At 34.7% G+C, this 27,698-nt stretch overlaps 3 protein-coding genes and 1 pseudogene across 10 annotated transcripts; 3 read left to right on the top strand and 1 right to left on the bottom strand.

The window, feature by feature from the left end:
* The first annotated feature begins 2,215 nt into the window (after positions 1-2,215).
* On the top strand, positions 2,216-5,101 carry LOC140892145 (histone-lysine N-methyltransferase SUVR3). Of its 2 annotated transcripts, XM_073300909.1 has the most exons (6): positions 2,216-2,844; positions 2,918-3,358; positions 3,449-3,615; positions 3,935-4,042; positions 4,755-4,845; positions 4,964-5,101. In XM_073300909.1, exons 1-2 carry the CDS (start codon positions 2,253-2,255, stop codon positions 3,304-3,306), a joined length of 981 nt encoding a protein of 326 aa, XP_073157010.1. In that variant the 5' UTR covers positions 2,216-2,252; the 3' UTR covers positions 3,307-3,358; positions 3,449-3,615; positions 3,935-4,042; positions 4,755-4,845; positions 4,964-5,101. The 2 variants fall into 2 exon arrangements, with proteins under 2 accessions (XP_073157010.1, XP_073157009.1); XM_073300908.1 differs by having other exon boundaries at positions 2,918-3,615.
* Positions 3,626-7,888, bottom strand: LOC140892143 (probable inactive leucine-rich repeat receptor-like protein kinase At3g03770). 6 transcript variants are annotated; one of them, XM_073300905.1, is made up of 9 exons: positions 7,371-7,665; positions 7,153-7,208; positions 5,601-7,012; positions 5,386-5,519; positions 4,953-5,193; positions 4,665-4,870; positions 4,536-4,582; positions 4,291-4,402; positions 3,626-4,184 (listed from the first exon to the last, which is right to left on the bottom strand). In XM_073300905.1, exons 3-9 carry the CDS (start codon positions 6,949-6,951, stop codon positions 3,906-3,908), a joined length of 2,370 nt encoding a protein of 789 aa, XP_073157006.1. In that variant the 5' UTR covers positions 6,952-7,012; positions 7,153-7,208; positions 7,371-7,665; the 3' UTR covers positions 3,626-3,905. The 6 variants fall into 6 exon arrangements, with proteins under 6 accessions (XP_073157006.1, XP_073157003.1, XP_073157008.1 ...); XM_073300902.1 differs by lacking the exons at positions 7,153-7,208; positions 7,371-7,665 and adding an exon at positions 7,761-7,888; XM_073300907.1 differs by lacking the exons at positions 7,153-7,208; positions 7,371-7,665 and adding an exon at positions 7,761-7,844 and having other exon boundaries at positions 5,601-6,978.
* A 2,353-nt stretch (positions 7,889-10,241) lies between these two features.
* LOC140892142 (protein RRP6-like 2) lies at positions 10,242-20,025 on the top strand. Of its 2 annotated transcripts, none has more exons than XR_012152746.1 (14): positions 10,242-11,111; positions 11,767-11,922; positions 13,251-13,409; positions 13,486-13,569; positions 13,958-14,037; positions 14,552-14,602; positions 15,216-15,324; positions 16,395-16,477; positions 16,619-16,664; positions 17,392-17,479; positions 17,597-17,766; positions 18,529-18,879; positions 18,978-19,237; positions 19,340-19,391. XR_012152746.1 is itself a non-coding variant. In XM_073300901.1 (14 exons), exons 1-14 carry the CDS (start codon positions 10,419-10,421, stop codon positions 19,988-19,990), a joined length of 2,817 nt encoding a protein of 938 aa, XP_073157002.1. In that variant the 5' UTR covers positions 10,259-10,418; the 3' UTR covers positions 19,991-20,025. The 2 variants fall into 2 exon arrangements, 1 of the variants encoding a protein (XP_073157002.1); XM_073300901.1 differs by having other exon boundaries at positions 10,259-11,111; positions 19,142-19,237; positions 19,340-20,025.
* A 1,474-nt stretch (positions 20,026-21,499) lies between these two features.
* LOC140889636 (uncharacterized) overlaps positions 21,500-27,698 on the top strand; it is a 10,752-nt pseudogene continuing 4,553 nt past the window's right edge.

Here is a 27,698-nt window from a genome sequence, read left to right as displayed (position 1 = left end):
GTAAGATAAGATCTGCTAGACTTTGTAGGGACATTCAGTACTATACTCTTTAAGATAAACTATTGTACTGATAACATAGACATATATGAGATCAAGCGAATGCAGGTGGTGAGGTCCACAAATATATGTATCTGGTATTTATGATTGATGGTAGCATACACAAAGACGTTGTCTTTGTTTTCTGCATCTCCCATGGCCTTATTATGAAAGACATGGATAATTTGCAGAGAATTTTAAAAATCAGACCAGATGTTCAGATCTATCTGTTTTTGCTGGACTTAGTTTCCTATATTAAGTTACATCTCTCAAATGTATGTTTTTCAAAATGTTGGAATGATTTTAGCTTATGTGGCTTATTGACTATAGTGCATTTCATACTCTAGCAAAAGTTGTTAGATGGTCTAACTAAATGTTATATTTTATTTGCGGAATTACCACATCTTTTTTTTATTGTTTGGTTCTATAAACTGTATCGAAGTTGCAACTACTTGTGGATTGAGCACAGGCTTCGGTCTCCAGACCACAAGTGGAGCTGCAACTCACTCCATAGCCCATGGTATGAACCAACTTACCTGACAATTTAGCCCTGAACCAAATTAACAAACCATCCTTTTCTTTTGTGTGATGCCTCCATTAGATGTGTTGTGACTTTCGTGTAAAAGCGAACACCTTGGATTTTCCCGTGTTTTACTTATTCTATTTTGAATTTGTTGTTTTTTCATGCGAATAGCAAGGCCTGTGGCTGACTAGGTATTTGAATCAGTAAGTTAAACCATAGATCACATTAATTTAGAACACACCTCTCGAGGGTGGCAATGAAGATATCCTAAAATTTCTTTTGGAAATGATTTTGATTCTTTCAAACTACAAGGCTACATAAATTTCATTCAGTTTTCTCTTCGAGTATGTCTCTTGTGAGCAAGACATGTCAATCTACCCATATTTACAAATAAAAGGTAATACTTTTGACGCAAAAAGTATACATATGACCTAAATAGGATATTTGTCTTACAAAATGAACCCGAGAAACCATCTCACGAGAGTTTCGTGTTCATCTTGTGATTTATTTGTTCCCATTTTCTTTATCTTGCTTTACGCGTATCGGGTTTTTTGGGCTGTATATAACTTGGTTCCATCCTTGTCGATATGCCTACATCTATGTGTATACGTACGGTACCTTGTGATTTTATACAATTTGCCAAGTGAAACTGTGAAAGTCTAATGATCATGTTTGTTTGATTTGTCTATTGGGAGACTCCATTAACACCTAAATGTGATCCTTCATCCATTTCCTTGTGGTTTTAGATGATGATTTGTGAAACCATTATTGATGTTGGTCGTATAAAAGTCTTAATCGTTCAGTTTCTAGGAAAATTCATCGATCCAAGAGCAATTTCAATTTATTAGGCAAACTTAGATATGTGAACTTGAAGTGAAATAAAAGATGTCAAAACTATTGTTCACCTAATTTATGTCATTCAAATTGCATTATGCATTGTTTTTTGGTTGATTATTTTAATCTTATAGCGGGTTTACATGTACCACTTCTAAATTTTTATGACGTTTAAATTTCTAAAATTTACGACTTCCGTCTCGATTATAAATTTATGTAGACCATGTTTTTTTTTTTTTTTGGTTTGTTTTAAATATATATACCTCCGAGTCTTGGAAACGTATAATCACTAAATTTTTTTTCCAAATGATGTTTCTTAATTTTATGGTTTAAAAAAACAAGTCCATATAATTGAGACGGGATATTGTTTTGTAATTTTTTTAAAAATCAGAAGTCATAGACCTTGAGTCATATCAAATTTAACTTTACAAAAGGTTGGACAAGTTGCGTAGGGATAGAGCCGTTAATTTGGATTTGAACACAAGGAATTTGCTCCCTCTACCAAATAATTTAAGTTGATTTAAGTTGAGATTTTCTCCATCAATTCAAAAGCAGGCTTAAGAAAATTAAAAAAAAAAAGTTATACATTATAAATTTATGGTGATATATATATTTTAAATGAAAGTTGTGAATTTTCTATATTAATTATTTTGTATAAAATGTATAAGTGTGAAATCAATATAAAAATTTACGAACTGATAATTTTAATTAATTACAAGAGGTTTTTATTTTTATTTTTTTTTGGAGTGGATGGCTGCAACCCACCTTAGTGTTTGCAAGGTGACAATTCTATCGAGTGATAATATGTAATTGTAAAAATATATTAATTAAAATGATTTGATTTGCCCAATTCCATTCCATGGAGGAACAACACAGCAACAAGAGAGCTCACAGCTCCGGCGAAGCATTTTTCCAGTGCGCCGCCGTGTTCCTCCCGTACCTTACTCCCAACGAACTAGCTTCAATTTCGTCCACCTGTAATCCCTTGTACCAAATCGCGAAGCTAGTGACGGCGAGGAGAACCTCGGATGCTTCCAGAACCTTCGAGAATTTTCCAATCCCTTTCCTCAACCCCATTGTGGGCGATTCGCAACCATACCCTTACTTCCTCTACACCCCAACGCAGGTTCTCCAGATGAAGCCCGACTTACGTCAGCCGTGGGGCTCCGACAATGAATCGCAGATGTGTCAGGGGCAGACCCGTCCCGACCCGTTTCTTTTCCGGGTCGAGGGTGGAATTGACTGCGGATGTGAGGGTAAGGGTGGGATTTGTGATAACTGTCCATGCATGGAGTGTGGCCCAAGTTGTATGTGTGACTTTGGATGTGGGAACAGGGCGACTCAGGGAGGGATTTCCGTTGAATTGAAGATTGTGAAAGATGATCGAAAAGGTTGGGGATTGCGTGCTGCTGAGTTGATTCCTGAGGGGAAATTTGTGTGTGAATATGCAGGTAATTTAAATTTTTTACTTAATTTATAGGCCATGTTTAGAAGATGTTGATTTTAGTGTTCTTCAACTTGAAGGTGAACTTATCTCTACCAAAGAATCTAGACAACGGCAGCAGAAATATGATGGACTTGCATCGAATGGATGCTTGACCCCGGCTCTGTTGGTTGTCAAGGAGCATCTTCCATCTGGGAATGTAAGCATTAGGATCAACATTGATGCAACAAGAATCGGGAATGTTGCACGTTTCATTAATCACTCGTGCGACGGTGGAAATCTTGACCCGGTGATTGTGCGCAGTTCGGGGTCTCTGTTGTCTCGCGTTTGCTTCTTTGCTTCTAGAGAAATTCAGGAGAATGAAGAGCTTTCATTTAGTTATGGAAGTTCTAGTCTTGAGCCAAATGGTCAACGATGTTTTTGTGACACTTCTTCTTGTACTGGATTCCTTCCATCAGAACACACTTGAACATCTACAAATCGACACAGAATAATCTTTTGTTGTGTTCAATAATACATTTGTAAGTTAGTTTAACTTTCTTTGACTGTTGCATGCCTAACTTCATTAACTAAAAGAAAGAGCTCTTCATTTTCCTGATTCTCTTTGGAAGCAAGGAGACACGATCAACGTGACAAGATTTCCACCATTGCAAGAGTGAGATGCATCGATGTTGATCCTAAGCACGTGTTTCCAGATGAAAATGCTCTTTGGAAACCAACAAAGAGAACTGCAAGAATTTAGTCTTAGAAGATGGAACTAGGGAACATCATCCAGCCCGTACGTCAACTCTCGCTAATAATTTTTTTGATGCATTACGAGTTATGACCATGAAAATTTTGTTTTGATGTGTTTTCTTATGGGAAGTGCCAATCTCTACGAAAAGAGAGATTCAACAAAATCATATCTTTTTGTCAATCAACATATCCACTAACATGAAAAAGTAAAATGATACCACCATAACTTGGCATACCAGTTTATAACCTCAAATATCTGGCACAGAAAGTAGAGATTACAATTCTGGTTGGTCAAGGCTTTTAACTGAAAAGAAGAAGCACCTGCTACATCTATTATTTGATGCTGCGCTTTAATCGTGCAGATTTCAGAGGCGAAGTTGGAGAGCTCTCACTGCTTTGGGAATCACCCCTCCATGCATCCTGAACCTGAGAAGCAAATTGCAAATTCCATAGTACATCTTCGATGGAAGGTCTATCAGCTGGATCCTTTATCAAACATCTACAGCATAGCTCCATCATTGTTTTCAATGATTCACCCGAGCATAAGTTTCTAATCTCTGGATCAACGATGCTGTTTCTTGATGTATCATCCGCTACTATGCTGGCTTGGAACTGCTTAACGTTAAAAAAAAGTATCAGTAATTAATAAATGAATTGTGTGCATCATTTGGTGCTTTGGGATGAAAACTGAAAAAATGTAGTTTAGTTCAGTGAGTACCTGATCTTTTAGAAACTCCACTTCATTTCTGGAATATATGGGCTTCCCTGAGATGATTTCTAGTAGCATCACTCCAAAGTCATAAATATCCAACTTGTTTTGATGCTTTGCCCTGAGAATCAATTAATAATAGGCAATAAATATATTGAAGACGGAAGAGACTGTTTTCCTGAAGAAGCATTTTCTTAATAACTTTTTGTTGAATGTTATACATCCACATGTACTCATGAATCATAATAACAAACCTTGCATTCTTGGCCTCCTTGGATCCAAGGAAATTTTGGAGACGATCCTGTGAAATCGAGCAATTTTAGACTGTCAGGTTGTGCAAAGATGATGTGAAGACACAAATTTGGAAAACTATTTATTTATACTTTTTCCGTGTTTTCTGCTAGCAATGGCAGGTTGTAGCTGCTGATTTTTGCAGCTAGGTTCTGATCCAGTAAAACATCTGTTATTTTCAGATTATTGGAAAAGACACCAGGCATAATTCCTGTGTGAAGGAACTGGATGCCCTTTGCTACCCCTGTAGCAGCCGCTATTCGTTGAACCCATGTAAGCTTTCGGCTAACTCGCTCGTCTGCCAGAAATGACAATGAGCTGTGGCAGTTTTTAACATAAAAACACAAATGAATTCACAAGAATTACGTCTTTTAGTTTACCTGATATCCAGCTTCTTAGAGTCCCGTTTGGCACATATTCAAAGACAAGAATTACCCTGCTCACCGTTGAATCATCCAAGTAATACTCAAAGCAGTGCCCAAGAGCACTAACCAGATGGTGATGTCTTAACTTTGAGATCATTTCAATATGATGCATTAAGTACAGCATGCTGTGGCTTTTCTTCAATTTCAGGCATCGAATTGCCACATTGGAGCCATCCCTTAGTCGACCTCTGTACATCTGAGTCCATGTAGAGGCAGCTCATCACCAATGATGCCAAGCATTATTTTAGATTTTGAATTGAAAAAGATGTTAATTTCTTTCATTGCACATTTTTTACAACTCTCCTGGAGAATTTTTTAGATTTGGTTTATGTATGCTTTGCATAAACGTGATTTTATTCGGAAACCAAAAGCAGCAGCCAGCAAGTACCTGACCGTGAGATCCTTCTCCCATGGAAGTCGATGTATCAAAATTTTTAGTTCCCTCCTCAAGCTCTTCCAGTGAAAACGTCCGGTAGGAAGGGAGGCCAAGCGCTCCTACTTTCATGGCTTGAGTTATGTATCCTATGAGGAATAAACATATAAAATTCATTAAATCAATTAAACTTTCCACCTAAAAAGATGTACAAAGGAGAGAAATCTCACTTGCATCTTTGAGCAACTTTGAGGTGTATACAGCTGATACATTTTCTGATATAAGTCTAGGAGGAGATTTTTCCTTTTCGCTCTTGGCAAGAACATTTCTTGCGACAAGAAAGGTAGCACCTGCTAAAATGGCTGCCCCAATAACTCCACCAGATATGCCTAAAGCAAGAATAACTTTGGAAGCTTGCTTTCTCTTTCGGTGATGAGGTAAAATTCCAACAGCTAAAGCCTCATTCTTACATAAAGAAATCGGGTTCTGAGTTTGTTCTCCTGTTGACAAACAATTTTCGGCGTACAACACAACCCTTTTTCTTGATCCTGACAAGAAGCATCTGGGCAATTTTCCAGTAAACAGATTAGCTGTAAAGTTCACAAAACTAAGTTCGTCACTGCAAGGTAGGTTTTCAACAAGCATGCCTGTGAACTTGTTCTGTGCTATATCAAGATAGGTGAGATGTGGCAGAGATAGCAAAGATACTGGAAATGGTCCGACGAATCTGTTGGAGGAAATGATCAAGATCTTGAGCTGATAATAAGATCGGACTTTCTCTGGAATCCCAAAAGTGAACTTGTTGTTCCTCAGCACAATGCTCTCGATATTGTTGCAAACCTCAGGAAATCGAGGCCCGACAGCATTGTTTTCCAAGTCAAGCCCCTGAAGATTTGTCAACCCACTAAGATCCGGTACTTCACCAGAAAATTTGTTATTTGACAATGCAAGAACTCTGAGGTCCCCCAAGTTCCCCAATGAATGTGGCAAAGTTCCATTTAAAGAATTGCTCCTCACGCTCAAAACAACCAAAGATGAAAGCGAACCTATCCCATCTGGCATCCGACCAGTGAGGTTATTGCTATCGAGTATTAAACTTTGAAGCCGTGTCATTGATGATACACTTGGGGATATGCTGCCTTGGAAGAAATTTGAAGTTAAGTTCAGTAATTCCAAGGACGATAAATTAGTGAATTCACCGGGAAATGGTCCCCATAAGCCAAGAGAAACCAATCTTAGGACTTTCAAGCCTGGAATCCTAGCAAGTGTGCTAACAAAAGAATCGATAGAGAAATTCTCAGGTAATCGAGGAGCCCCTGTTTCTCCCACGATATGCAGCTGAGTTATGTTCTCTTCATAACAAACAATGGTAAGATTCGACGATGGTTCACTGTTACAGAAATCTGTGGCCTTATTCCAGCTTTTCAAAAAGGGTGGGAAACCAAGAAGTTGTCGAACTTTCAGAAGGGCTCGGATTTGGGATGATTCAAGCTGCTCCGTGTATGTGATTGAAATCATCAGGAGAAACAGAACTGGGAAGGCATTTTGGACTAAGTTTCTCCATTCTGAATTACGCGCCATCAACAGTCGATTCGACTGCGTTTCCACCTAAAGTTTTGAAGATTCTCAGTCCAGAATTGCTCTGCTTTTGTCATGAAGGCGAACAAGCATATGAATTATTAACATGAGAAATAGGGCAAATGCTTTACAGGATAATGCTATGACACCAAAAATATTTACAAGTTTCTCATGATTTCTTCATTTTGGGATTCAGACTGATACCTTTCTTGGCCACAGAAACAATTTTCTTGGATCAGATTCTGGATAAATGTACACGTCTTGGAAAAATAAAAATAAATTCAAAATTTAGAAATTCCTTGTCCCCAGGGTGACAATCAGTGGATTACTAATTTACTACCCACAAATGAAGCAACCAACAAAAATACCCAACAAGATAGCTTCAAAAAATCAGGTGATATCTCACCTCACCAACTACTGACCTTCAATGGAAGCAACCATAAACTTCAAAATAAGTTTTCACAAGACTTGAACAAATATCCCAATGCCCCAATTTTCTTCATTTCAAAGCAAAAATCTTCCAAGTTCTCTCATATTATAAGTTTGGAGGCTTCTAACCACGCAGAGATCAAGACAATTGAAGTGACAAATTCTGAGTAAACTACATTTCAACCACCATTAAGCAAAAAAAAAAAAAAATCTGCATTATATGTCTTGGTATGTTTGTCTTTCTCCAAATTTTATACCCCACATTTGCTCATAATGATATTTAATACTTTTGAAGCTTCAATGGAGTCTCAATGTTGGTTGCACTGAACAACAAAAGGAAAAGCAAAAATCATAAAAGAAAGAAAGAAAGAAAGATTCTTGACCCTTTATTCTTCCTCAAGGGTAGGGGAGCATTCATTCATTATCAGCTCCATGCACAACATCTTCTTATTTTACATGGTGGGATTTGGACATGAGAGAAATTTGTTAGATTTCAAGATTTGTATTCTTCTTGTAAATTTTCTTTATATAAACTGAATAATTTTTCCAAGAAAAAATGGGAAATTAATGGTCGTTTGTCTTGGACAGGGAGCTTTCGCTTTCAGTGTGTCACAAGCATTTGGGGCTTTGGCTTTTGGTTTGGTGGCTTTAAATATGGTTGCCTTGGCATATTGTGGCCTTGATTTGCTTGGTCATTTTGCCTTTGGCACTTTTGCACTTTTTTCCTTCTGTGGAATTCTAAATCATATTTACATTTTATTCACAAAAACTAAAATAACTTTTACAATTTTCGGTGATTAGAGAGTGTTTGATGACTTGATCCAACAAATATAAAAAGCACATAAAATAGTTATAGGGATTTGAGATAATAGAAGCGAGACATAAATAACAGATGATGATTTAATACATTTTTTGAAAATGAAATTTACTATTATCCCTTTTATCGGTTCCCTCATTGTTTCTACTCCTTGTTCAGAGAAAATATTGTTAAAACAACACATATTTAAATGTGAATTATGTGATGGCTAATATAAGATGCTTGATATCAATTATGTTATAGAATTTGACATCATAATCTTCATTTTTTTTATTTTTTATTTTTGTATTGCTCACTCAATTCCTCCCCCTCATTTCTTGTAGGGTTTTTTCCTACTCCATTATAGAAATTCATGATTGAATTATCGAGAAGTTGACTAGCTAGTTGTACATTGTGGGATTGTAGGGTATGAATTCGATGGATGAAAATGGTGTTTTTGGGCATAATGTCAATTATTATTATATATCTAATACTAAAGCTCTTTCTTCGATTATTTTCTCTAAACTCTAATGAAATAGCATGATTTTATTATGGCAGTTGAAAACACATCATGTCTTTTATTCATAGAACGAGAGAAATATATTTTCAACATATATAAATAACTCATATATCATAAATGTAAATTATCTAAACTTTATGGCACACCCAGCCCTCAATATATTTCAGCCTATTTTAAACATATTATAAAATTCTCGTGTTCGAAACAAAAACAATAAAGAATAAAGGATGGAACTTTATCAGCTTTTATCTAAGCCTAATGCCATTTTAAACATGGACCATGTCAATCAAATATACCAAAATTATGTACGGCCCCATGTACAGTACAATATTCCCCCTATTTCCCAGTTTCAATGCTCGCATGTGGAGACTTATAAAGAAATTTCAATAACAAAATTATGGAGAATTGATCTCAATTTCACCCATGGAGAAATTGAGACATGAAAAAGTACATGTAAATTAATATCATACATTAATCTTACGTAGTATGTACTCTGTAGTTATATATTTTTATTTCACAAAAATTCTTATGAAATCGTTTCACGTGTTAATTTTGTGAGATATATCTTTTAATTGTTTAGATCTATTAAGAAGTATTTTTTTTATGCTAAAAATTTTATGTATAACTTTATATATATGGAAAGTTAACCGGTATAACAGATAAAACAAATAAATATTCGTGAGATCTTCTCTAAAGAACATCTCTTTTTATTTATCTGAGATCAGCATTGAACAGATAATGAATCATGGTCTCTTATTGATTTTACATTAATTTTTTTGTTCCTTTTTATATAATAAAGAAACAATTAAAATGATTTTATGTATTATAAATCAATTAATATATTCTGATAATTAAAATTCATGACTTTAATCTTGATTTGGCTTCAATCTTGTTCTTAACATTTGATGTTGGAAAATATCAACTTTAGTCATATATATTGGTGTTTAATAATTTTTTTTTAATTTCGGTGTCTTTTATTGAATTAATTATAGTCTTGTAATTACCTTTCAATTATCAGATTTAGTCTTCGTCTAAATTATGTAATTAAATAACTAATATTATGCTAAACTTCATGGTTTTTAAAAAAAACCTTTTGTAACATACACGCATGCTTGACAATACAATTATCAAAAAATAATAATGAAATTAGTCAATTAATTACACGAGTTTAAAAAGAAGAACTAATTTAAATTTATTGTTAGGATATAGTTACAAGACTATAATTGATTCACCAAAATATGCTAGACCAAAAATATCACATATCAATATATATACGATCAAAATTAACAATTTGCCTTTTTGATTTTTCATATAAATCTTAATTAGCTTTGGGGCCTGAAATATTTGTTCCCTTTTGAAAAATAATTAATTATAAGCTTTGTTGTGATCTTGATTTTGTTTCGTATGTTTAATCATAATAACATGCTTAATTAGTTAATTAAAAGCATAACTTAAAACTAATTATATAATTGCGTGGATTTTTTTATGATTTTTTCTACAAATATTCAGAGACACCATCGGGACCGTACACTTGTCACGCCGTTGAAGAAATGATTAAAAAAAAAAAACAAGAAATGCATGCGTTGTACAGTCTGCATTCTGTTATGTACCTGAAACCTCTGAACTGAAAATGGGCGTTACGATAAAAACCCCATAAACCCTAGTCCCTCTCTGTAACTTCCCATTTCAGTGTGTGTTGTTTCGAGGGGATAAAAGAAACAAATCATGGATATTGATCAAACTGACGAACCAACTCCAGGAAGAACCGAGACTCTGCGGAATCTGGCAACGAGGGGTTCCTTGCGGACGTCAATCGGAAAGCTTTCCGGCTCATCGAGAATCTTACCCTCGCAGAAGGATTTTTATTTTTATAATAATTTTCCGGAATTCAAGAACCCTGTTAGAGAAATCAGCGAGAAATCGAAAAATCTTTTGATGAAAATTGGGGCATCGGAAGATTTGTTAGGAAAGGCGGTTATGTTCCCGCCTGATGAAAAGACGGAATTGGACGACGATGTGGCGAACGACTGGCTTGAAAATGTGAATGATGATGTTTTTGAAATGTTTGATGTGTCAGTGGATGAGTTCAAGATGATGCGGAAGAAGGAAGAGGAGAGTGGTGTCTGGAAGATGAAAGTTAATGCTGTTGATGATGATTCCGAAAGTGGGTTTCAGATGGTTTATGGGAAGAAGAATAAGAAAATGTTTTCGAGTTTGGATGCCAATGTGGAAGAATTCAGAGTGAAGCGTCAAGAAGTGAAGGTAGCAGAAAAGGTGAAGCCTAAGATTCCATTTCACATACCCACGATACCCAGGCCGCAAGACGAGTACAAAATCATTGTAAATAATCTGAATCAGCCGTTCGAGCACGTCTGGTTGGATAGGAGTGAAGATGGGTCTACCTTCGTACACTACTTGGTTAGATACTGGTTTTCATTTGTTCTTCTTTCTTCTGTTCGTATTTGTCTGTTGTTTTGTTTGTTTCTTGCGGTGTTCTTACTTGTCTGGGTTATGCTTATGTTCTTGCATTGCCGTAGAGTTAGGTGTCTTGGTGATGATTGTTGTGTTTATGTGCTTACAAGAAATATTGGATTGGATTACCCAGATTCTTTATCTGTTGACTATTGTAAGTTCTTGTTTGCTTTTGCCTTTTTTCTTTGCAGTTTCATTTCAAACAGTTCCCCATCATATTATTCTGCCTTGCCAAAGTGACAACCCTCATTTTGTTTAATTAAAGTTAAAGAGTTTGTCTAAGATTGAATGTGTTTAGCTTATGACAATGTTTGAAGGGACCAGGAATGCTTTTCTGAATATATTGTATGTTCTTAAAAAAGTTTCGGCAGAGAAAATGAGCCTTCTGAAATCATTATGTCCACAACATATCTCTATCTCTCTGCTCACACTTGGGTACGAAATGATCACCAAATGCACATATTGACTTTAGCTTCTCGGTGATTGTTTGATTAGATGTTTCTCATGGCTCATTATGTTATTAATTGTACATCTAATAAGCTAAAATATGAAAATATTTAATGGTGCTAACTGCTAACTTATTTTTCTCATACATTAACAGGAAAAGCTCTCTGTCCTTGACTTCGTTGATAAAAATGATAGCACTGCGGAGCCTATTAAACCTCCTCCAATAGAACTTACCCCATTTAAACTTGTTGAAGATGTGAATGAGTTGAGACGGCTGGCTTTAAAATTGTCTAACGTGGAGGAGTTTGCGGTAAATTATGTCCTGTTTATTGATGAGACACACACACACACTATATACATATATATATATATATATATGTATCTGTTCATTGATATATTGATTTGACTGTATCTACGTCAATTATTGGTTCATATGATAGTACAGGGTATAGAGGCTTTGTTGTTCTTGATATTCTATGTTGCCTTTCTTCATGGTTACGACTTACCTATTGAGAGCTGCTTTCCGATTTTTGTGTTAAAGTTGTTTTCACCGATGTATGGAATCACTTCTCCTGCTAAACTCATTAAATGCCAGAGCTTCCCCAAATGTTTTAATATGTTTCAAGCACTATCATGAATATGTCTCACCTTTGAGTTACAGACATGCTCCAAAAGGAGAAACATCTAGGCTTGAAAGGTTTGAACTGGACAATTTTTGTTCTTATTGGACCGTCTGCTATGTTCTCAAATGCATGAGACAGCACTTGCTCAGATGTCCATGCTTCATGTTCTTAAAGTCATGATGTATGAAGTATTTTAGTTTCGTAATGTTTATCTATCACTTTTTTATTCATGGTGGTGGGTCCCAAATTAGTGTATATCAACTTATCTTATATTAAGTAGAATTTTCAAGAGCTTCAGATGAGAGCTAGTTAGAAGAAATCTTTGTTGATGGATTTGCCTATGATCATGTGATTTTTATTGTAAGAGGGACTTCAGTTTCCTTCAGACACCTGCCTAATGTGTCACTACTCATTTCAGAACTGAACACATCACTTGAACTACATCTATCGACATCTAGCTATTGACATTTTCTAGAGCTCTCCATATTCTCTGCCTGCATATATATATGCATTGTTATTTGTTAATATGTTTTTCACTTCTCCTGTAATAAGCATGGTGTAACTCATAGCAAGGGGTTTGTGGTTTGAGCTCAAGCTCTTTTATTTGCCTTGTGAGTGAGACAGGTTCTTCAAAAACCTCAAAAAATAAATAGTCCATGTTTTGGATATTAACTTGGTTCTATCAGAATATTTAAACTTAGTTTATGAAAAATAATTTTCTAATATTAAAGCAGCTTAGGTCATCGTCAGTTTTTTTACTTTTTTCCCCTTTCAGTCGTGTAAAAACATACCATGGTATGTATTTTCTTAATCTGGTGATAGTTGCTATAAATTTCTAAAAGGCTTGTGTAGGCATTATTACGTTGGTTGATACAAATTATGAGATATCCAGTGGAACCCAAAAAAAAGTGTATACTCTTCTATTTTCACTTGGAGAGTTTGATACTTGACTTTCATAACATTATTTCTGAGTTTTTTGTGTTTTTGTTTTTTTTACTGTGCTACTATCTTGTAGGTTGATTTGGAGCATAACCATTACAGGTCTTTTCAAGGCTTGACGTGTTTGATGCAAATTTCCACAAGAACTGAGGATTTTGTGATCGACACACTGAAACTCCGGGTTCACATTGGACCATATCTCAGACCTCTATTCAAAGACCCAACTAAGAGAAAGGTGACTTTTCTGATTGTTGTGGATAATTGTTTTCACGTCGGCTTCTCTAAATCGGTGTAATTCTTGGGTTGATTAGGTAATGCATGGAGCAGATCGTGACATTCTATGGCTTCAACGAGACTTCAGCATATATGTCTGCAATATGTTTGACACAGGACAGGTCTTCGAATTAAATGCATTTCTTTAGATAATGTTGCATAAATGAATTTTTTGCTTTGCTAATCATTTAAACACACCTGAATCCCAAATTATGTCGTAGCTTCTACATGTCCTATTTCTTAATACCGTGGCCCATGACAATTCATTTTACTGAATTGAACAATTTGAAGTTTTCTATATGTACTCACATTGGCATTTTGGGCGTGTTTCTGTACATGAATTTTCTCCATTTTCTCTGCACTTGGTATCATTGCAAAAATGTATAAAATTGGAAAAATATATCATTTAAAATAGATGCTTTGTTAATCATGCATTTAAACACAATGGATGAAGTTACCATATTTCTTTAACTAGTTTTGGGATTGAGTATGTTTGTTCTTTGTTGACAGGCCTCGAGAGTATTGAAAATGGAACGTAACAGCCTTGAGTACCTGCTGAATCATTTTTGTGGAGTTGCAGCAAACAAAGAGTATGATCTTTCCCTGCAATAAAATATCCAGTAATATGGTGATCCATATAATTTAACTGACGCGATGTCGCCACCCCTTGTGTAAAAGCACCAACTACAAGCTACAGTCCTTGTAGTTGGAGTGGTGTAATCCTTTCTCCATTGTGGGAGTGACCGAAACGGCTAAACCCCCACCCCATGTTGAAATAATAATAATGATGATTATTATTATAATTATATTATTATTATTATTATATATAGAGGACTTTTCAGCTACTTAACAATATTTCCCCACCTCGTCCAGTGGTTTTTTTTTTTTATTATTTTTCGCATAACTAAAATACGGTACCGGGTTTTAGTGGTCGGGGACGAGTTGGGCATCATTGGGCAGCTGAAAATTTCTATATATATAGATAGGAAGAACTGACCACTATACATAGTGGGACTCCTAGGAAAAGTTATAAAGAAATGGAAGAATAGAAGGAAAGAGTATAGTTAGAAGCGGATTACTGGTTTAACCAGCTACTTTCTGCAGATACCAAAATGCAGATTGGAGATTACGCCCACTTCCCCAGGAGATGATTGCGTAGGTTTCTTCTTAAACTCGTGTTCTGTTATATTTTTTCTGCAGTTATCATTATCATGTAGCATGTGAATTTGTACGTAAGAAGCCTCCTCTTACGGACTTTCTGTTCATAGTATTCTCTCTGTTATTTAATGCAATATAGGGACATTGTTTTGCTCATGTACTTGATAGGTGGTCTTAATTATGCATGTGGAGGACTGAAATTATGGTTGTCTCCTATCTCAGAAATTTGAGTTACACGACCAGTACCCACTGCTTTAAATGAACATGAGAGTGCTGAATTGACACTTGTATGATTAGATGATTTAGTATTGAGGCTTTTACAGTGACACTTCCTGTTTGCTCATAAGTACACCTTTATGTACAGATGCATATGTTATTTTTCTTAATCCTGGGTAGTTAGCTGGTGAATCAAGTTTAGTAGATGAGATAATTGGAGGTGATGGCGAAGGATGTGAATTGTTTGTGTAGTAACATGAAGCATTAAAGTTAGACAACCATGAATCACAGGACTTTAGATGAGAGAATTTATAATTTCATCTGCTAAGATTATAAGGTTCTTGTTGTCACTGTGCGGTCATCTTCATGTCAGTGTATGATTTCTGTTTCACAGATATGCCAGAGAAGACACACATTATTTGCTGTACATATATGATGTGCTGAGGCAAAAGTTGCTAATGTCAGCTGCTGAATCTGAAAATTCTGATCCTCCTCTAACTGAGGCAAGCACTTTAAATTCATTCTTCGTTGGAATTTGGATTCAAGTATTGAATCAGAAATTGGTTCTTTGATTCTAGAACACTAAAAGGTGAAACTTTAAAATGCTTCCTAATTACAGGTGAATTTCTAAAATACAGATCCAAAATTCTTCCTGATTTCAAAACTGTAATTTTTAAATGCTGACCAGAAAAAACTTTTGAAATAAAACATTGAAGTTCTTTCGTAAAATGATAGTCAGAAGTGCGAGGATTGGTTTGATCAGACGGAGAAAATAGTCCAGTCTGTACCAAAATGAAGAGTTGTTAACCTCAGCAGGGAACAGCCGTGTTATTTGGATATTTACACTGTTTTATTGTGACATGTTTAATTTAAAGTCTGACTCTCTTCCCCTTAGATTCACCATAACTCCTCTCTGCTGTTAAGGTTATCCTATCAACTAAACATCCAATCAGCTTGAGAGTTTAATGTGATTAGTGGTGGCATATAATGCAAGTGTCCTAATATTCAAGTTTCCTGTGTGTTGGGGAGCAATATTGGCTCAATTTCCATTTTTTTACTACATACTTGAAATTAGCTACGGAAGGTGATCCTGGCTGACCCGAGCTCAATCTTTTCGAACATAACATCATTTACATTTATTTTAAAATAAATGAATCAAATTCAAGAATTTAATTGTTCAAAGATGTTCACCTGAACATCTTAAAATTTTTCAGAAGAAAAAAACAAACGCTGCAAGTTGGTGCCAGCTTAGCTGACGATAGTGTGCAGGGTAACAAAACTATATACATGTAAAAGTACTAAAAAAAAATTTCTATCATTTTTATATTATAATATAATAACGCTATTTTTCAATTCTTTAATATACATACGTATATATATGTATGTACGTATTTATGCATGTATGTATGTATTGGTTATAATGTTAAGATATTGTTTAATAAAAATAAAAAAATTAACTTTGTTCTTTTACTTGTATACCTGCGGAAGGTATGCTTACCAAATAAATGGGCTATAGAATTTAATGCATAACTAAACATTTGTTGCAACTGACGATTATGTGGTGTTTTGGCAGGTCTATAAACGGAGTTATGATATATGCAGTCAACTCTATGAAAAGGAGCTTCTGACTGATGACTCGTACCTTCACATTTATGGGTATTGCTCCATTTGTCAGTTTGTGGCAATCTTTAATCATGGACCTTGTTGTCCATAGAGCAAACATATTGCATTCTTGGCCTGTGTTCGTTTCTACTCGTCTGCTTTTCTGATTTTTTGGTTAAAAAAATGATGATGCAGGTTACAGGATGCTGAGCTCAACACTAGGCAGCTAGCTGTTGTTTCTGTAAGTAAATTTATCCATGCCTGTCTTTTTTCTGCATACATTTTAATTTACTCATTCCTGTCTTTCCCTGTATACAGTTTTCACGTGATCTGTGTTTTTGGTGGTGTTTTTTGCGTTTGGTTAGTTATTACCCATTCGTTTAGAGTGCTTCAGTCACTATGCAAGCTATTGACAATTTCAATAAGCAAACATTTTCTATGATTCTAGCGTTTTCAATCTCTTTTCCTGCATTTTTTTTTGTCATTTTCGCATACTACAGAGGGAGGCAGACATATACGAAGGCAAAACTGGGCTGTTGCCCAGCAGGTTTGATTGGAACTTTTGTCGAGAGTTTCAAGCTTGTGCTGTGGTTTGAATACGTTAAAAAAGTGTGTTACATCTAATTAAACACTATATGGACACTATGTTTGTGTCTAAAAATATCATATATCAACGTAATAAAAATATATCATATTTTAACTGTTATTCTAAGAATTATTCTAAAATTCCTGATTTAAATATTTTAGAAAATTATTCATTACTTGAATTTGAACTTTTTAGGATGGATTCGAACTTTATGATTTAAATTGTTAAGGACACATATTAAAATTGTTTCTTTCTCCATTTTACATGTATATTTTGTAGTATATTTTTTCGCCTAAACGGATTAAAAGTTTCTGGTTATACCCCTGGGCCCTGCATACACTTGCAATCTATATTTTTTGAGTAACTCTTGAACGACATTTAGGGACTCTATGAATGGAGGGATGTTGTTGCTCGTGCTGAAGATGAGAGCACTGGATATGTTTTACCAAATAGGAATCTTCTCGAACTTGGTACTTACTAGTTTTTCCAAATTTAACTGCATCCAGTGTTTCTAGGTTTTCTTTGTTCCATACCGTTTTCTCTGCCTCTCACCCTATTCATTCTTCCTTTATGCTTGTTGAGAAAAGCTAAACAGATGCCTGTCACTGCCAGCAAATTACGTCATGTCTTGAGATCCAAGCACCCGTATATTGAACGAAATATTGGTTCTGTTGTTAGCATAATAAAACATGCCATCCGAAATGCTTCTGCATTTGAGGAAGCCGTTGAACAACTTAAAGCGAGGCGATTGGAAATGGTATGTTTTTTTATGAATTATCCTATCTTCTCATTCGTTTTCTATGCCCAGCTGGCTAACTCGTCTCTGTGAACTTGCTAATTTCTGGTCGAAAGGGGAAAATTATCTACGTTTTGTCATAGACTCTGTTTTATTATTTGTGTATGTGCCTTTCATTTTAAAGTTTTATAGAGAGCATTACTTTCAGTATCTTATCACAATGAAAAATAAAGTTTTATCAACTCAGAGGAGACTATTTTTTGGAGTTACTGGTGCCCGCTTATTGTCTTTTGTTTGCATCCATGACACAAAATATTATGACATTTAATTTGAAAGAACCGAGCAACATGTTGAGTCTGGAGGACATGATAAAATTTGTGAGCATGAGGAATAACAATCTACCATATTGAACAGCATAAACACTACAAGAAAACATTTTTTGATTATTATTTTTAACTTAAAAGTTGCTTTCAAGTTTGTTCTGCAAATTGAAATCAACGTCAACTTGGAACAGATTTTTTATACAAGCATCTCTCATTCTCAAATATAGATATGCTTGTATCTTGTAAAGTTTTAGTGGATTGGTTTTATTGTGGTCACTAGATAAGAGGTTCCCTTATATGTTAATTTTCTCGAACGTGCTTGATATGTGGTATTGTGTCAGATAGGCTCGTTAAAGTTCTCTTTTGGAGGTTTCTGTCTCAACTCTCTCATCCATATCCAATTGCTTTCCATTAATTTGTTATGTAAAGCTTCATTTGATAACGAGATCCATTGTTGCAGGTAAATGAAGAAAATTCTTTGGCTGCAGACGATTCTGAATTGTTGCCTCCAACAGCTCCTGAAGTAATAAAAACTAGCGAGGAAGTTGAAATAAAACATAGCTGTTTACGTAATGACAGCGAAGATGCCACCTCAATATCTTCGGTTCAATACGTGAACAAGTCTCATGTCATTGAAAGTTCTAATGCTACAATCAGTAAAACCGAGCTAAAATCTGCTCACTACCCCTACGAGAGAAATGGGAATGAAAGAAGTGAGACAGATGGTCGTGCTGCTTATGTTCCTACAGAAACATCACATGAATCTGGGCATCCCGAAGCTACATCAACAGATATGAAAATGTCACCAGCCGTAAGCTACTTTTCAGTTTTTTGTCGTTGCATATCCTTCTGGTTCCTGTGTATGATATTCTTGTATAAACGTTTAACTAATCAGAACATGCTAACCAGACCACCCTACATTCCTCCAATAAAATCCCCTGTTGCTATTGATTCGAAGAAGTCTATGATCATGTTTCAGTTCATTCTTGGCACAAAATTGCTGTCAGAGCATTATTGTCCCTTGACTGCTGAAAAACACGTCTACTTTGGCAAATTGACTTGCTTTAATTTAGGCTGCAGCAACTGCTCCGATTCTGAAGAAGCCAAGCCGAGCTTTTGGGGCACTGTTTGGCAATTCAGCAAAGCGGAAGCATAATCCTGATAAAATAGTGAGTTTCATTGTGAAGTTTGACAGTTCCTGATTCACTATGTTCGGTTACTTCGCTTCTTTCATCTTCTTCTCAAGATTAAAGTTAGTTACTTGGCTTTAGGAACAACGAGACACTAAGCTGGAGCAAATAAAATCAACAGTGAGTCTCCCATTCCACATATTTTCAGGCAGAGATGAACAATTTCAATCATCTGTTCAGGAATATCCCTCGATAACTGAAGTTCCAGCTAACATGGAAGAAGTCCCAGCACCAGCTACTGTTTCAACCACTGAAGACATTATAAATCTCGGTGTTGATTCAGATACGGAAGAATCCGCGAAAGGGAACTCCAATTCTGCATCCAACCATGACTTGAACCAGCCAGCAAACGGCATAGCAGGTTCTGCATCAGAGATTGATGATCAAGATGAGCCCATGTCACTGTCCGACCTATCCTCAAGCTTCCAGAAGTTCTTTGCATCACAAGAGCAGCCTAAGAGTTCAGAAATGGTGGAAAAATTCCAACCCTCCAAGGACTTTGAACCGTTCAATTATGCAGCTGCTCGAGAGCAGGTAAAATTTGGGGACATTCGCAGGATGCGAACCGAAGAAAGCAAAGATAATACTAGGAATAGGTCTAAAAGAGATGGGAAAAAGAGCTCTGTGACAGTTGAATCACCAAACGGTGAAGAGAAAACAGATGTTCTGCCACAGGGTAGAAGGCGGCTGGCTTTTCCGGCATCCGGAAATCGCAGTGCTACTTTCCGTTAGGTGGACGACTGATCCCTTATTTGCTATAGTTTACATCAGTTCGGATTTAGTATATCTTCTGAATTTTAATTCTTCTGTGAAATCTATCTCCTTTGTGAAACATTATATGATTCATCTAATTTTTTTACCCTCGAGAGTTCATTTTTTAGAAAAACATATTTTGTGCTTTCAGTGATTTTTCATGGGAAACATTTACGCACGAGGGTTCTCCCCCCAAATATTTAGTGGTGGTCGAAAATTTGGAATACTTCTGGAAAGCATTTTTGATATTTTTCTTCATAAAATTTGAAATTTTTGTGAATTCAAATTTTGTAAAGGAAAAACTCAATAATGTGTCTTATAAGCATTCTAAAACACTTGAGAATTTTGTGAAGGAAAAGCTCGACAGTGTTTCTTAGAAGCATTCTAAAACACTACTCAAAAGGTTAAGCATGGAAAACTATGTTTTCTTCTTCGATATAAAAAAAAATTATGGGTAAAAAATAATAATGTGCTTTTTAATGAACTTATTTATTAATTTACAACATAAAATCAAGAGAAGCTACATGGGAGAAAAAAACTGTTACTAATAGGGTTTTTTTGGTAAAATACGGATACCCAAGGAGAAACGATCTAATTCCTTATTTTATTATCTAAATATTCATAGCTAATTTGTATGCGGAATTTATTCTGCAATTTTTCGTACTGAATCGAGTTGATCAAATTTTAACTCTAGAATGCTTCTAATTTTTTGACAATACATTATTAATTATATTTTATTTTAGTCATCTATCAATTACTAACTGTAATTCGAATATGCAAAATATAGATTAATTTTTTTAATTAAATCAGTTAATGGAATCCAAAAATTTAATTTATTTTCATTGATTTCTTTGCACATCTACTTATATATTAATTTTTTCTAACAAGTAAAACTTCTGATTATGAATAATGTTAAAAAAAATTCAATAATGGAGTATGACAAAATAAATAATCATAGCCTTCTAGAAAAAAATCAATAATCATAGATTCATAATTAACCAGATAACATAAATAATTTCATTTCAGAATATAAAGTTTATAAATTAAATTACGTCAAACGAGTGAAAGGGTATAAAATAAGAGAAAATTATAATTTTTTCCTAAGTGTCTCTTTTATTTCATGTTTAATTTGTTATTTTGATTTGGTCGATAATTTTAATCTTTTTTTTCAGACTTGATGTTAATACTATGAAACTAATGCAATATTGGCGTTGTGTTGACGTGTAAAACGTGAATTAATATCATAATTCTTTTAAAAGTATTAAAATTACCAAAATAAAATTATAGTAGTAAAATTAAAATTTGGTAATATAGAGAATCCAAATGGCAAAATGATATGTTTACTATAAACTTAAGTAAAAGTTGTAGACCAGACTTCCGACTTTAATTATTAAAGAATAAATGGGTTAGCAGATGCTAATTAATATTATTTATAAGGACTAATATGCAATTTCCCATTAACTTTCGTTCTTTCACCCATTCGTTTGCCAACATCATTTCATCTGTGCGACGTCGTTTAATACCGACTCGCTACCGCAAGATTCCAGGTTTCTCAGAAAGTCGGAAGTATCCATAATTATCAGCTCAAAAACCCCAACATTTGGATGATGACCTTCTGCTCCCAAGCTTCTTCTCGCATCGTCCGCCTCAATATCGGTAATTCTCAGTATGTGTATGTGTAATGTGTTTTTGTTGGTGGTCTGTGTGATATTATAAACGTAATTCGATGAAATTCCAGTGCCTATTGATCACCTGTGGAAACTATATTGCTGTGTCAGGTGCACTGTTTTCGTAGCCAAAGTGTAATTATTTTACTCTCTGTTGCCTCGTTTGAGTTTTGACTGCTCGAATACATTGATAGTTTCGTGTATAGAGATAGTTGTTCTGAACTAGTTTTGTGATAGTGTGATGATATATTTTAGTGGGTCTTGAATATGAGGGAGATCAATGGATTTTTGTTTTTTGAATCTTTTCTGAACATAGTTTTTGGAAAGTATTCATCCTGCATTAATACGATGAACCTTGTGTTTCTGTTATTTAGGAGGCAAAAAGTTTTGCACAACAATCGATACCTTGACTCAGCGTGAGCCTGATTCAATGCTTGCGGCAATGTTCAGTGGTCGCCACACTATCTGTCAGGATAATGATACGGTATAGCAATGGCAAGAGATGCATTCCCAAGCGTTATTTTGTTTCTCAATGTTATCCTCAAACCTGTCAATTGAGAAGCATTGCTTAGACAGAAAGATAAATAAAAGATGCTGGACATGAAGCCATGATTTTGATTCAAAATTGTATTTGTTGTTTTACTGTTCTCTCCATTTGTGAAAGCCCAGCATTATATGAACTTTGACCCTGATGGGTTTTCTGGAAATTTATGTAATTTATGGTATCTACTGATGTTGCCACAGGGCTACGTTTTTGTTGATAGAGATGGGGAACATTTTCGGCATATTTTGAATTGGTTGAGGGACGGGGAAGTTCCCATTTTGAAAGATGCTCAATATTCTGAGCTTTTGAGAGAGGCTGAGTATTTCCAGCTTCTCGTGAGTCATTCCTTACTCTCTGTTGATTTTACGTTGATTTAGATAGTTCCTAATTCTTTATTTAATCATGAGATATATAAATTATGCGGCGGGCCTTGCATGTGACCGGCAACAATGTGCTTGTTTCTTTCATGTTCTGTTTGTAACCTTTCTTTTATTAAATGATCATATTTCTTCTACTTTAAAACTCGATGATAGTTAAAAAAAATTATTAAATTTCAGCCCATGCATGGATGGAATTGTTTTCTTTTTCTTTTGTTAAATTGTATCATAAATTCATAAGCTACAGTGGAAAACTGTTTGTACTACACTTGATAGCCAAAAAGTCGGAGGGGAAAATAACTTGGATTTGAAAAAATATATATAGAATAATTTTTCAAGTTAGAGGGGTGATTACCCTTCCTTCGCCTCTATGCCTGTTTGTGAATGAGCATATCTGAAAACACCGTTGTACTTTCAGGGCTTAATTGATGGAATTAAAACATCGTTGATCAAGAGGAAGGTGGATGAGGAGATGGGTACTGAACTGACACGCATTGATATTATTAAATGCATTCAGTCTAAGAAAGTCAGATTTCGAGGAGTCAATCTCTCTGGACTTGATCTGTCAAAAACTGGTACTACTTATCTAACTAATCGACTCTGACGCATGTTTCCACTGGATTGAAATCTTTAACTGAGTTTTGATGTTGTGATTTATAATGCCCCAAAGTTAGAGAAAACACACAACTGAGAAAAGGAAAATATAACACTTGTAAATTATTACAAGATTAGCTTTGGTGGTTACCATGGCCACATTTTCTGGTAATTGAGTTGATGTTCTTTCATGGATTATGAAACAGGTGATTGGTAGGTATTCAATGTAAGTCATTTGTTCCGTTTAGCTTATAATGTGAATTTGCTATCACATCATTATGTCTGATAAGATGATCCATCATTTCCATTGTAGTTTATTATAAACTTAGTAAGAACCACATCAATTTTTTTTGCTTAAAAGCACTTGTTTTGTGGCTTGTATCTGTGAACCTTGTTGTTTGCTATAAGATAGTTGAGATTTGACTATCAGTGTAGTTGATCATGCTTCTTTACGCAACTGTAGAAGATTTATGGCCATGAATTTCTTAGGTTTTTTTCCTGCTTCTATTCAACTTATCCTCTACTCTGATCAGCTTCTTGCAAATTTTGTTAAAAATGCAGGACCTATCTTCTGTGGACTTCAGTTATGCATGTCTAAAGAATGTCTTCTTCTCACGAGCCAATCTTCATTCTGCGAAGTTCAAGGTGTGTATTATAATCTCTTTTGAGAGGAAAATGTAAATGATTCTGCTTCATGGATGATTGGTGCTGCCACATCTCCTGTGACATGTATGTAATATGTTTTAATCTCTTGGAAAGTTGTGTTTTAAACTGCATACAATAGATTCTCAAAAGAAATGTTAGGCCTTTTGTGGGTAATAGTTATTTTATGATTTATAAATTACATATGTATGCTATAAATTTCTCACATTCTTGTCCCTCCCTCGTGTAAAAGATGAAGTGTGCTGGATTGAAGGCTGCAGAATTATCTAAAATAATGAAATTATGTAATCTCTTGCAGGCTTACAGCTCGTGATTTGATTTTGTTTTATTTTTTATCTTGGTCATAAAATATTTGTTGACATATGCTTGTGGAATTTTATGCATATTTGTTGTTTCTTAACCAATATAGGATAAAGTTTGGTTCTTTTGAACATTATGAAGTTTAGTCCACTAGTTTCTACAGTGTGCATCGTACTTGGTTTTCTTTTCTAATGGCTAGCACCGTAGAATCTGGACTTTTTTTCTTCTATGGAACCTTCTCATATTGAAGACTGATGTTATATTTCATAATACTAGAAATGTTTTAATTTTGTGGCAGGATGACGTGGCATGCTGAGGCTTTAAATATTTCACAACGCAACATTGCGAGAGTAAGATAATCAATTTAAGGAGTTTTATCCTTTCTGGGTGTTCCTTTATATTACCTGTTTTGGTTAGGAGTTGATTACCGACATTAATGCTCTCCTTTCGGTACATGAATTTCTGGGATGAGATTATGTGATTCCTGCTGGAATTGTTATTTGGGTCAAGTTCATAAATTATTCTTCTTTGTACTGTCTCTAATCGATTTAAACTTGCCTAGGAAAGATGTGAATTTTACGGCGTGCTAATCTTCATGGGGGGCTCTTTTAAGCTGGGGCCAACCTGTCCAGGAGTGCAAATATACAAGGCTAAATCTCCTGCACTTCAAATGTGCGTTTGTCGATGAAAAAATATATTCCCACAGTTCTTCATGACTGATGCCTCTCCAGTACGAATTTCAAGAAGAAACGAGTATACTTTGGAGTACATATGTGCCCCTGTTTGTTTGGAAGGTTTTTAATTGGTTTTAAGTATGGGGGCAAGTTTTGGAGTTAATAATTACGTAATGAATTATCATTTTTCATATCATAGATGCTTGCTTGATAAACAGTAGCCTTTGCGGACGCAGATTTACGTTCTGGACATTCTACAGGTACTATAACAATTCCTTTGGAAATACTGAATTTAGATTTATTTTGCCATAATTTTATTGAAGAAAGCCTATTTTTTTAACTCTTTCAGACTGCTGATCTAACCAATGCCAAACTTAGTAAGGAACCAATCTTGAAGGAGCAAATCTGAAGGTAAAAATACTGTAATTGTTTCGTGTAATTTATTTCCCAGTTACCCATCTGAAAATCATATGGAAAAAAGGTGCTCCTAGTGACCTAACCTCAGTAGTTGTTTTGTGTGCTCAATCATTTCTTGTTATCCGCAAGTATGCCACGGAATTTTTCACTTGGCAATAACTTTCTTTCGCGTTGTTCAAATTTCTCATGGTATATCGATTGCATTGATTCTGGAAACAATCAAAAGTGGTTCTTTTGCTCTGATAAATTGCCTAGTTTTCGTTGAAAAGGATGCCCATTGTATTCAGCTAAACCATTGGCGGCGTTTGGTGTGCTTTGTGAGCGCAGGGCGCAAAGTTGACTAAATGCGAATCTTGAGAGGTGCAAATCTTCAAAGAGCTTATTTACGGGACGTAAATCTTCGCGATTGCAGGTAAGTCGTTCATTGCTAATTCGAAGATTGGGGTAGAATCAATATTTTATGTTGCTGATATGTTCTTGACAGGAGTTGGAAGGCTGCAAAACTTGATGGGGCCAATTTACGGGAGCTTAAGGTGATCAGACAAAGCTTCTGCACATCACATTTTATGTATGATTGGCGACAATATATAATGTACAGCCGTTGTCGTAAACTATTGTTCGTTTTCCAACCTGGTGGTTGAATATTCATATTTCATTGATTTCTGATAAAATATGTTGAATCGTGAAATCCTGGCCTTTGTTTAAAATATAAATGTTCGTGGAGTGTTATATTTATTTATTTTCATCGATAAATATTCTTTTTATATATTATTATCTTACCATGTTATTATACTACTTATTATAATATAATGGTTGTTTTAAAAAAGAAAGTTATTATATAATGGATAGGGTGTCCTTTGCATGGGAATGGTTGAAATGCAGCTGTTTTTTTTTTTTTTTTTTTTTTGAGTACTAGGAAATGTGACTTGTGTAATTTTTAGTTTACTAGTATTGAGTGTGAATTTTATAAAGTGCCTATTTATTCGGCTCGCTTAAAAACATGGTTACAAATCTTCCGCAAAAATCATGTAAGAACGAATAGAGTTATTTTTTATTTTTATTTTTTGAGGTTGGGCGAGAAGATAGCCAAAATCGCGTCCAGTTTTACTTACCGATTTAAAATGTTTTGGACAATTTCATTCCGGTTGAAATTTGGTATGGGTCATACGTTCGGTTCATTTCTGAATCTACACACTTGCAGCGCACATACATGATCCTGATTGATTTGTCCAAATACATTGTATCTTGAGATGTGCTAAGAGTTGTTGATCCACAGGCCGTTGTCATTTATTTATGTATTTGATTTACTAAAAATAAAAATTTAATCATAATATGTTTAATTATATTAAGGTATCGATTGTGTTATTTATAGGATGAAAAAAATGCACAATATAATGATAATAAATCAATATATTTAGATATTTTAAAAATGAAACTATGGAAGGTAAATATGAAAAACATTAATTTTGAAATGTTAAAATGTTTATATAGAATATTTGTCCAAACATATATTTATTTTTAAAATAAATTTTAAAATATTTTATAAAAAGTTTTTAAAAATATTTTTATAAAAATGTTTTATAATACATATTCAAACGTAACCTTATTACTTCCCTTGTTATTTTACTTAAAAGAAATATATTATCGAAAATACACTTCCCTTATTTTATTTAGATATAGGTCTCTTGTGGTGAGAATGTGTCATCGATATATAAAATATGCTTCAACCCAATTAATATTTATAAGTAAATAATTATTTTTGATATAAAAATAATAATATTTTATAGATCGCATCAAGCAAAGATCCGTATCAAAATTAATTTATGTGACGTCTGAATGTAGGATCGAGTGTTTGCCGCTTTATCAAAAGATATAGCTGATGGTAATGGTGCAATTCAAATCTTTTAAATCGCACAGTAGCCCAAACGTCATTGCTCGATCGCTCTACCAACAGAGACAATTATTGCATCCAACAATCTCCCACCCAATAATTGCACTACTTGAAATCAATGAGAATCGAACCTATGACCTTGACTCTGATACCAATTGTAGGACCGAACGCTTACCGCTTTATCAAAAGCTATAGCTGGTGGTAATTGTGCAACTCAAATCTTTTAAATCGTACAACATCTCAAGCGTCATGGTTCGATCGTCTACCAAATAAAAAAAAGACAATTATTGCAACTCGCGACGTGAAATTTTAATTTGGTGCATTATTTCGTTCAAATACTCAAATCTGTCGGCAAGTTTCGATTTCTACTGTATTTATTACACCGTCCACGTCTACTTCGAAATTCAAACAACGCTGACAAACATCTTTTTTTTTAAAGACAAAACATCTTTTAATAAGGAGTGAACATCACAAACATTAATTCTTTCATCATACTATTTAATTTAAAATATATTCTTCCTAAATTCTAATAACAAATTTTTTATTAGTTTGATTAAATC

The sequence above is a fragment of the Henckelia pumila genome, chromosome 3, assembly GCF_033568475.1.
Source record: "Henckelia pumila isolate YLH828 chromosome 3, ASM3356847v2, whole genome shotgun sequence".
Classification (NCBI taxonomy): Eukaryota; Viridiplantae; Streptophyta; class Magnoliopsida; order Lamiales; family Gesneriaceae; genus Henckelia; species Henckelia pumila.
The sequence above is the reverse complement of the archived record's forward strand: the minus strand, read 5'-3'. Positions and strand labels throughout refer to the sequence as shown.

Bases quoted from the DNA above. Each gene is read 5' to 3' on its own strand.
- LOC140892143 (XM_073300902.1), bottom strand. From the start codon at position 6,951: ATGGCGCGTAATTCAGAATGGAGAAACTTAGTCCAAAATGCCTTCCCA. The intron at 4,403-4,535 runs GTTTGTTATTAT...ATTGATTCTCAG, and splicing joins AAGGAGGCCAAGAATGCAAG to GGCAAAGCATCAAAACAAGT. The intron at 4,185-4,290 runs GTACTCACTGAA...AACGTTAAGCAG, and splicing joins TGGAGTTTCTAAAAGATCAG to TTCCAAGCCAGCATAGTAGC.
- LOC140892142 (XM_073300901.1), top strand. From the start codon at position 10,419: ATGGATATTGATCAAACTGACGAACCAACTCCAGGAAGAACCGAGACT. The intron at 13,570-13,957 runs GTCTTCGAATTA...CTTTGTTGACAG, and splicing joins ATATGTTTGACACAGGACAG to GCCTCGAGAGTATTGAAAAT. The intron at 17,767-18,528 runs GTATGTTTTTTT...CCATTGTTGCAG, and splicing joins AAGCGAGGCGATTGGAAATG to GTAAATGAAGAAAATTCTTT.
- LOC140892145 (XM_073300909.1), top strand. From the start codon at position 2,253: ATGGAGGAACAACACAGCAACAAGAGAGCTCACAGCTCCGGCGAAGCA. The intron at 2,845-2,917 runs GTAATTTAAATT...TTCAACTTGAAG, and splicing joins ATTTGTGTGTGAATATGCAG to GTGAACTTATCTCTACCAAA.